Here is a 10,759-nt window from a genome sequence, read left to right as displayed (position 1 = left end):
CCAGTCTGGGCGACAGAGTGAGACTCCAACTCAAAAAAAAAAAAAAAAGAAATTGACTCATGCATTTATGACAGTCGAATTTGCACCATCTGCCATCCATAAGCTGGAAAACCAGGAGAGCTGGTGGTATAATTCAGTCCAAGACCGAAGGCCTGACAACCAGGGGAGCTGATGGTATAAATCCCAGAGTTCAGAGGTGGGGAGGGGGTTGGAGAGGCAAGTGGCTGCAAGTGTAATTCCTAGAGTAAGAAGACCCAAGAACCAGAAGCTCTGATATCTGAGGGCAAAAGAAGATAGATATCTCAGTTCAAGAGAGTTTGCCCTCCTCTACCATCTCTTTCAGAAACACCCTCACAGATACCCAGAAGTAATGGTTTGCTGGCTATCTGGGCATCCCCTTAGTTCAGTCAAGTTGACACATAAAATTAACCATCACATGTAGACCAGCAGACCTCACTTTATCTGTTACTGGAAGAAATTGGGAATTCAAATAAGTGAAGCACTAAAACTGTCTAGGTAAAGGACTCATTGTCTTATTCCATCAATGTCCGTTATAAACACTAAATTGTTTAGCGGAGAATGAAACCTTTGCTGTGTGACAGATGGATTTGAATTCTTGAGCCACCTGCCAGCTAGTGCTTCTTCCTAGATCTTAATCAAGTCATTTAAACTTCCCATTGTTCTCTTGTATCTTCCTTTGTTTTTCCTTTAAGTCATTTAAACTTCCCATTGTTTTCTTGTATCTTCCTTGTATCTTCCATTGAACCTTCTCCCCTTTGTGTGCAAAAACCTCAAACAAACAAACAAAAAAGAACGCCCCTCCCTTTATTTCTTTTATGATGCTGCAAATTTAGCAGTTATAAAACTTTCAAAGTATAATCAGTTCTCATCTCAGGTCCATTCCCTCAGGTAAACTGGCTCAGTGCCTACTCTTAGAGCTATCTGTGAGGGTCTTCCTGAAAGAGAAGGTAGAGGAAGGGTGAATTCTCTCAAACTGAGAGGTCTATCTTCTCTTGCTCTGAGACATCAGAGCTTCTGGTTCCTGGGTCTTCTTACTGTAGGAATTAAACCTGCAGCCACTTGCCTCCAACCTGCTCCCCACCCAAAACTGTGCTTACCATATAGGAAGTTTCCTCAATACCTCTCAGCTTTTTTTTTTGGTGACATCCTCTAGCTCCTGCCAGTCTGCACTCATCTCTCATCAAACAAACATACACACACAAACATAGTACAGTCTCTTCCTTGTGTCTGTCACCTCCTCCACCCTTTCTGGAAATGTAGGGTAAAATTAAAGGGTAGTTGTGATCTACTTTGTCTTTATTTATTACATTTCTAATAATCTGAAAAATAAATCCTAGTTAGTTGTTGTTTCTTTTTAGTTTGCTGTGGCTGAACCAAGAAAGAAGGCATATGCAGATTTCTACAGAAATTATGATTCCATGAAAGATTTTGAGGAGATGAGGAAGGCTGGTATCTTTCAGAGTGCAAAGTGATTTGGGAATATAAAGGTAATATGGTTATTTGAAATTATTTTTTTAAAAAGTTTTAATTGGGGTAAAAATGCAAATACAGATAATTCCTGACTTATGATATTTAGACCTGTGATTTTCCGACTTTACAATGTTGTGCAAGTGATACACATTCAGTAGAAACCATACTTTGAATTTTCATCTTTGTCTAGACTAGGGATAAGTGACACAATACTTGTGATGTTGGACAGTGACAGCAGGCTGCAGCTCCCAGTCAGACACAATCATGAGGGTAAACAACTGATACCTTACTCTAGAGTGTACTGTATTTATTAAGTTGCATGAGATATTTAGTGTTATATTATGAAATAGAGTTTATGTAGATGATTTTGCCCAACTGTAGACTAATGCAAATGTTCTGAGCACATTTAAGGTGGCCTAGGCTAAGTTAGGTCTTTGTGTAGATGAGGTGTAGTAAGTGCATTTCCAGCCTAACGATATTTTCAGTTTATGATGGGTTTATTGGGATATAACTCTACTGTAAGTCAAGGAGCATCTGTAACAAAATTTACCACTTAACCATTTTTAATTGTATAGTTCAGTAATGGTAAGTACATTCCTTCATTGTGCAACCAATTGCTAGAGCGTTCTTAATCTAGCAAAACTAAAACTCAGTACCCATTAAACAACAGCTCCCCGATCTCCCTTCCACTCAGACCCTGGCAGCTATCCTGTTACTTTCTATGGATTTGACTACTCTAGATACACCTCTTATAAGTTGAATCATATGGTATTTGTCTTCTTGTGACTGACTTGAGCTTAATGACCTCAAGGTTCACTTATGTTACAGCATGTGTCAACATTTCCTTCCTTTTTAAAGCTGAATGACCTATTTAGGTATATATCACATTCTGTTTATCCATTTATCTTCTAGTAGATCTTGGATTGCTTCCATCTTTTGACTGTTGTGAATAATGCTATGAATATAAATGTACAGATATCTCTTCAAGGCCCAGCTTTCAATTTTGGGAATATACTTGAGTAATTGCTGGATCATATAATAATGAAAAAAAAATTTTTTAGAGGAACTACCATGCCATTTTCATAGAAACTGCCATTTTACACCCTCCCACAGTACACAGAGGTTCTGATTTCTCCACATCACCCCAGCACTTGTTACTTTGGGTTTTTTGATAGTAGCCTTAGGTTTGAGGTGGTTGTCACTGTAGTTTCAGTATGAATTTCTCTAAAGATTTGCAGTGTTGAACATCTTTTCAAGTGCTTATTGGCCTTTGTATGTCCCCTTTGGAGAAATGTTTTTTTCAGGTGTGCCATTTTTGAATTGGGTTGTTTTTTGGTTAAGTTGTTGTTCTTTATATATTCTGAATATTAACTCCTTTTTAGATATATGATTTGCAAATACTTCCTACCATTTCATAAGTTGTCTTTTCACTATATTGATCATGTTCTTTGATGCATAAATTTTTAGATTTTGATGTCCAATTTGTTTTTACTTCTGTTGTGTATGCTTTTGGTGTCCTAGTCAATAAGTAATTGCCAAATCCAGTGTCAGGAAGCTTTCCTTATATGTTCTTCTAAGACTTTTATAATATTAGCTCTTATGGTTAGGTCTTTGATTCATTTTAAGTTTTGTGTATGATATAATGTAAAGATCCAACTTCATTCTTTTACATGTGTTCATTCTTTTGCATGTGTTCATTCTTTTGCATCCAGTTTTTCCAAAACCATTTAACAATACATTCGTGATTGGCACATTTTTCACTTTCCTAATATTGACAATGAATGAAAATTTTAAAAAATCTGAAGCTGGCTGCTGCAGACTTCTGTTATTAAGCACAAGTGAGATGGTCTTTTCTAAATTGTCACCTTTTTCACAATATAGCTGAAAGTTACAGACAATCCGGTATTTGCCTCAGACACCACTCTGACTAGTATTTCATATTTTTATTTTTACTCGGATTGTAAACCAAATATATATTTAATATATTTAATATATATATTTCTTCATTTACATTGCATCATTAAATCACTCTCTGTCTCACTATCACTAAAAATTTCACTGGATTCACCATTGTCCTTGGAAATTTCATCAGAATATGTTTCTTCATTTTTCCATAATTATGGTAAATTATTTTTAACGTTGAAATATGAAAGCCCTGAAATATCAAAATACAAGTATACAACGCTGTGAGAAACGAACTCACCTGTCTAAAATCAAGAGATGGATGCAAGAGACATGGAGTACAGCAGAAGCGAGACTTTAATGACGGTCTTGCAAGATTGGGTATTTGGTGGGCAGGCACACCAAAGCAGGAAGAATCAGCACTTTTATCCCTAAAATGCAGGTCCCTCTCCTGGTTCCTCGTAGGAGGAATATTGCAGAAGTTACAGGCTCTCCCGTATGATGCCTGTGTGACATATTTTGATTGGCTTACAGAATCATTTCATTTGTATGCCCTATTTGCTGACTGGCTTACAGAGTTAGCATTCTGATTGGATCCCACCAAAAGTTTAAACATGAAGCCCACCAAAGTAAAAAGCCCACAAAAAGGAAGCACAAAGAAGCAGGAAGTTAATTAACAAAAGAGAAGCATAAAACATTTAGACACCATCTTAAGAACCTAAGATAAACCAGGCTCCAATGAAAGTAAATCACCATTCTCATTTTTCACAAACCCTAATCACAACAAAAAAATGACCAACTTGCAATTTTTACCAGCTACATAAATCAGTAACAACATTGCACAGTTGATATCATAGTGATCTCAATTAACTTTCTCCTTGCCTCTCTATTCATTTTCAAGCAATATAGAATAACACATACATGTGACAGTGTTGCAGCATTTACAAACAGAATTTGCAAAGACAAGATGTAAATTCACATCATTGGCAACCAAGAACAGAATTTGGAATGACGTAAATTCAAGTCAGCAATCGTGAATGAGTTAAGAAGATTGTCTTCTCTCCATTGAACATTCTTGGCACTCTTGGTGAAATGTGACTGCACATAGTGAGGGTTTATTTCTGGGCTCTCTCTTCTATTCCATTGGTCTGTATGTCTGTCTTCATGTCAGTACACATTGTTTTAATTATAGTAGTCTTCCTTTATCCAAGGGATATGTTTCAAGACTCCCAGTAGAGTCCTGAACCTGTGGATAGTACTGAATGCTGTATGTACTGTATTTTTCCTATATATACATACCTGTGATAAAGTCAATTTATAAATTAGGCACAGTAATTTAATAATAACAAAATAGAACTATTATAATATACTGTATGCAGGCTGGGCATGGTGGCTTATACCTGTAATCCCAGCACTGTTGGAGGCTAAGGTGGGAGGACTGCTTGAGCCTGGGAGTTCAAGAACAGCCCCTTGGCATCATGGTAAGACTCCTGTCTTTACAAAAATTAACCGGGCATGATGGTACATGCTTGTTAGGCTAAGGTGGAAGGAGCTGAGCCCAGGAGGCCAAGGCTGTGGTGAGCCATGATTGTGCCATTGCAATCCAGCCTGGGTGACAGATTGAGGCCCTGACTCCAAAAAAAAAAAAGATAATAAAAGTTAGGTGAATGTGGTCTCTCTCTTTCTCTCAAAATATCTTGCTGTTCTGTACCCCACCTATTTTTGTACTGTAGTTGATCGTGGGTAACTGAAACTACAAATAAGGGGGGACTGTAGCTTTGTAGTAAGCTTTGATATTAGGAGGTATGTCCCCTTCATTCTTTATTCCCCCAAGATTGTTTTAGTTATTTAGGGTTCCTTGAGTATGAATTTTAGGATGGATTTTTCTGCTTCGGGGGGGAAAGAAAGCCATTGGCCTTTTGATAGGGATTGCATTGAGTTTGTAAACTGCTTTGGGTAGTGTGAACATGTTAACAGTGTTAAGTATTCCAGTCCATGGACACAGGATATCTTTTCCTTTTATGTATATCTTTAATTTCCTTCAGTGATGTTTTGTGGTTTTCAGTGTATAAGTCTTTCATATTCCTGGTTAAGTATTTTCCTAAGTATTTTTGATGCTATTGTAAATGAAATTTTTCTTAATTTTCTTTATGATCATTGTGTGTTGAAACAACTGATTTTTGTGTGTTGATTTTTATATACTGAGTTTGCTTATTCTCTTTTTTTAAATGTGTGGAGTCTTGAAGTTTTTCTATAGTTAAGTAAAATTGTCTCTGTAGATGACTTGGTTTTATTTCTTTCCTTTTTGGATGTTTTTTATTTTCTTGCCTTGTTGCTCTGGCTAAGACTTCCAGTACTACATTGAATGGAAGCAGCAAGAATGGGCATCTTTGTCTGGTTCTAGGTCTTAGAGGAAAAGCTTTCTGCTTTTTCGCTGTTCAGTATGATATTAGCTGTTGGCCTTGTCCCGTATGGCCTTTATTTGGTTGGGTATATTCCTTTTACACCTAATCTGTTGATTGTTTTGCTCATCAAAGGATATTAAACTTTGTCAAATGCTTTTTCTGCATCTGTTGATGATCATATTATTTTTGTTCTTCATTCCATTAATGCAATATATCATGTTTATTGATTTGCATATGTTGAACTATCCTTGCATTCTAGGGGGAAATCCCACTTGATCATGGTGTATGATTCTTTTAATGTGCTGTCAAATGGTTTGCTAGTATTTTTTTGAGGACTTCTGCGTCTATGTTCATCAAGAATATTGGTCTATAATTTTCTTGTTGCATATTAGTTGATAGTGCTGGTTTTATAGAATGAATTGGAAGTGTCTTTTCTTCATTGTTTCTGGATGAGCTTGAGGAAGATTGGTGCTGATTCTTCAAATGTTTGGTAGAATTTCCCATAATGTCCTGGACTTTGTTTTTTGGGAGGTTTTTGATTACTGATTGAAAATTCTTACTAGTTATAGGTCTGTTTGGATTGTCTTTTTCCCCCCCCCGATTCAGTCTTGGTAAGTCATGTGTTTCTGGGAGTTTATCTGGTTTACCCAATGTGTTTGCATGTACTTGTTCATAGTGATTTCTCAGTCCTTTTTTTTTTTTTTTTTGAGTCAGGGTCTCCTGTCCAGGCTGGAGTGTAGTGGCACAATCATGGCTCACTGCGGCCTCCAACTCCTGTGCTCAAGTGAACCTCCTGCATTAGCTTCCTAAGTAGCTGGGGCTTCAGGTGCACACCACCACACCCAGCTTTTTTTTTTTTAAGAGATCAAGTCTAACTATGCTGCCCAGGCTGGTCTTGAACTCCTGGCCTCCAGTGATCCTTCCCATAACTTGGCCTCCCAAAGTGCTGAGATTACAGGTGTGAGCTATTACTACATTTGACTTAATCCTTTATAGCCATAAAATCAGTTGTAATGTCCCCTCTTTCTGTTTTTAGTTACTTGAGGGTTGTTCTTTTTTATTAGCCAGTCTGACCAAAGGTTTGTCAGTATCTTTTCAAAGATGATGGAAATTTATATGTAATTACATGATGGTGGCGATTTGTCTCTATTGTTTTTCTGTTGTTTATCTCAAAGCTTCTGCTAGCTTTGGGTTTAGTTCCCCTTTTTCGTTCCCTAAGGTATAAAGTTAGGTCGTTGATTTAAGGTCTTTTTTTAAAAAAAATGTTATTGTGATTTCTTCTTTGACCCATTGGTTGTTGAAAGAGTGTGTTGTTTAATTTAAATGTATTTGTGAACTTTCCTGTTTTCCTTTGGCTCTTGATTTCCAGCTTCATGCCATCGTGATAAGAAAAGATACTTTTTATGATTTACAGTCTTTTAAATTTTGTTGTTTTATTTTTTGGCCTAACTCATGGTCTATCTTGGAGAACGTTGCATGTACTCTTGAGAAAAATGTGTATTCTGTTGTTGGATGGAGTGTTATGCCCAACTGTCTGTGGTTTGTTCAAGACCGCAGGTTTTTTAAAATTGATATTTGAAGTTCTCTTCTATTGTAGAGCTATTTCTGCCTTCAATTTTGTTAGTGTTTGTTTCATATATTAGAGCTCTGATGTTTGGTGCATCTATATTTATAATTGTCAATCTTATGGTGAATTGACACATTTATCATTATATATTGCCGTTCTTTGTCTCTTGTAACATTTTTTCACTTAACTGTTTTGTCTGATATAAGCATGGCACCCCCTGTTCTCTCTTTGAATACTGTATGTGGGAAACATCTTTTTCCATCCTTTCACTTTCAACTTATGTGTCCTTGGATCTAAGTGAGTCTCTTGTAGACAGCATATAGTTGAATCCAGAATTTTATCCATTGTGCTATTCTTTTGTCTTTTTTTTTTTTAAGAGACCTTGTCTTGCATCCAGGATAGAGCACAGTGGTGCAATCATAGCCCACTGCATCCTTGAACTCTTGGGTTCCAGTGATCCTCCAGCCTCAGCCTCCCAAGTAGTTAGAATAACAGACCATACTACCATACGTGGCTGATACTTGAAATTTTTTTGTAGGGATGGGGTCTTGCTTTGTTGCCCAGGCTGTTTTCAAACTCCTGGCCTCAAGCGATTCTCCTGCCTTGGTCTCCCAGAGTGCTGGGATTACATGCATGAGCCACTGTGTCTGACCCCCATTCTTTGTCTTTTGACTGGGGAGTTTAATTTATTTACATTTAAGGTAATTACTGATAGATAATTATAAAGTATTGTTCAGCTTTTTCTGGAGATCAGTTTTCCCTGGGCCCATGGATGTGTTTTTGTTGAGTTTCTCTGTATACACAGCTGCTCTTAAGTTTTCTTAATTTTCCTGAGTTTCATCCCTACTTTCTCCCTGGAGCCTTAGCTGTTGTGTTGTATTCCTCTGCCAGTAATCTTTTGCCTATGGGTTCCTGCAGGTCTGTATTTCTCCTGCAGCTCTTATGCCATGGTACCCACCATTGCGCTCTGCTTAGCATTCTTAACTAGGTGAGACAGAAACCAGTTCCTTAAGTATCCAGAGAAGCCGGAAACATTGCAAGAAGGTTCCATTCTTTACCTTCTATCCCAAGGGAGGAGCCAGGGTAAGTGTTCTCCTGACTATGCAGTATTGCACTTAGGAGAGGGGTGTGGTAAGAGTGACCAATAATACACAAAATTGCCTGCTGCTTTGAGTGTGGCTTTTTCTTGGTTAGGTATTCTTTGCTACAGCGTCTTAACTGGTTTGGTTTCTAGAGTTCTCACAAAGCTACTTTGGTCCATATGTTTATTCATTATTTCTTTGGGATAGTGGGGGTCTGGAGCTTTGTAGTCTACCATCTTGCTGACATGTGAAGTTCCTTTTTGTGTTCAAAATCATTTCATAGGTTATGCCATTATTAATTGCTAGATTAGCATTACTAAAAATCACACTTTTGCAAGTTTTTTTTTTAAAGGAATGTTTTGTATATCGTTTATAGTTTGATAGGTGTCCATAAGTGACTTGCTGGCTTTCATTAGATTGTGGTTTGGTCTTTTGTATCCAGAGGCCCTTATGTCTCGTGGACAATGTGACTTAAGGTGCTGTGTCTAGAAAACGACTGAGTGGTATACTGATGAACAGTCATCTACTAATTGATTTGAAAGCAGGCATCAAGTACCTAATGAGACTTCATACTCTGGAAACTTATTATGCATCTATTTAACTTTATTCAAGCTCAATAAAAAAAGCAAGAGAGAACAATTAAATAGAGTTAAAGTTTCTATCTACCACTTCAGTTTAGGTAAATGAATCTCTTTTGTCAGGCAGACTGCTCCTCAATTGCCATGGGTTGCATCCCAGTAAACCCAGTTGTAGCCCCATGTATGTTGAGAATGTCATAAGTTGAAAGTGCATTTTTAAAACCCTGATAAACCCATCATAAAGTTGAAAAATTGTAAGTCAATCCATCATAATTTGGGAACTGTCTGTATTAAGAGGGAAATGCTGAAGGAAAAATATAAAATATTAATGATTGTGTTTATATTAAGTTTTTCATAATGTTGACATTACTGTTTTATTTTAACTTTGAAATTTTCCACAGTGAGCATATATTTCATAATCAAGATGTTAATAGGCTAATTTTTATATATTAGATTTTACCATTTTTTATTAAGTTGATGTTTAAAAACCTGTATCAAAGAAGAAAACCAGATTTGGAGATAGGAACAATAATATTGCTGGGAACACAAACGGTATGAAGGCATGAGAAGCAATGGAGGAGGATAGAGTCGTGAAGGGAGAAAACAGAATTTGTTAAAGGAAAGCAAGAAATGAGAGTTAAGGTGTGATATACCCCAAACGGAAAAAAGGCTATTCAGGGTGGTCAGGCTGCATGAAGCAGAATGAACCTAGGGCTAAGCACTGAGTGATCCAAGCATGGGGTCCACTAGTAGGAGCAGACCTCAGTTGATCCCAAGGATGACATAAGGAGGATGTTTATCATTAACTTAGCTATTGTGTTTCTCTCCACAGAGTTTCTTTGGGTTGAATTACATGGAAGTTTGTCACTGAACTGTGTTCCTGAACTATGAAACACGCTATGTGGGCTAAGTAGTAGTTTCTCTTGATAAATAAACAATTAACAAATACTTTGAACAGTAAGTCTTTGCACAGTTATTCTTATTAACAATTCCAGGCACTTAATAGCATCAGAATTGGTTTGGGATTTTTAACTGTGTTCATGAACCTGATGAAGATAACTTGATTTCTGTATTTAACATTTCATTGTTGTAGTATACATCTTTAATTGTTTTTATATTGTCCATTTCATGCCAATACTCCTAGGTGAAGTTACTTTGTCCTGGGCCATGAATTGAAAGTGTCTTCAAGAGTCCATGAGACCACCGACTGTACTGTGGGTTCTAGGAAGGGACAGAGACAGTCCTAACAAAATCTGTCCTTGGCCTTCATCACTGTTTGGTAGTCCTGCCACCATCAGACAGATAAAATAGATCATTGAAATGCAGAGTTCCTTACTCAGTATTGCTTAATAAAGAGCTAACAGATTAAACATATTCGTATTATATCTAATCCAGAAAAACAGTCCTTTTAGTTACTTAACTAGAATTGTGTAAAGTCTGCTAATGAAAAGCAGAGTATGGTAACTTTTAGGGGGTCATCGTAGGACTTCTCCTTTAATTTTGTTTTTGTTGTGATCAAAGTGATGCTACAGAGAGCTTTAAAAGTTATTTTATTATCCAAAGCTAGTTCAATCACGAGGTGTTGTTTTATTAAGGTAACAAAACCTATATTTTACCCCCCCCCTTTTTTTTTTAACCCAGTGATGCCAGCTGTTTAAACCCAGGGGTAAGGGAAAACTGCATTGTGAAAGGATACCCCTGAAAACAATAGACATCTAATTATGGTCAGTAATT

The 10,759-nt window shown here is 37.0% G+C and overlaps 1 protein-coding gene across 2 annotated transcripts in view; it reads left to right on the top strand.

Moving 5' to 3' along the window:
- Positions 1–9,986, top strand: part of LOC103268110 (cytochrome c oxidase subunit 6C-like) — a 15,626-nt gene extending 5,640 nt beyond the window's left edge. For both annotated transcript variants that reach the window (XM_008065667.1, XM_021716335.1), the window contains exons 3-4: positions 1,380–1,508; positions 9,858–9,986. In XM_008065667.1, the coding sequence (XP_008063858.1) occupies positions 1,380–1,493 (114 nt within the window). In that variant the 3' untranslated portion in view covers positions 1,494–1,508; positions 9,858–9,986. The remainder of the gene's footprint in view (positions 1–1,379; positions 1,509–9,857) is intronic.
- Positions 9,987–10,759: the final 773 nt, after the last annotated feature.

Source organism: Carlito syrichta, unplaced genomic scaffold, assembly GCF_000164805.1.
Source record: "Carlito syrichta isolate Samal-C Ts95f unplaced genomic scaffold, Tarsius_syrichta-2.0.1 Scaffold308755, whole genome shotgun sequence".
Lineage (NCBI taxonomy): Eukaryota > Metazoa > Chordata > Mammalia > Primates > Tarsiidae > Carlito > Carlito syrichta.
The sequence above is the reverse complement of the archived record's forward strand: the minus strand, read 5'-3'. Positions and strand labels throughout refer to the sequence as shown.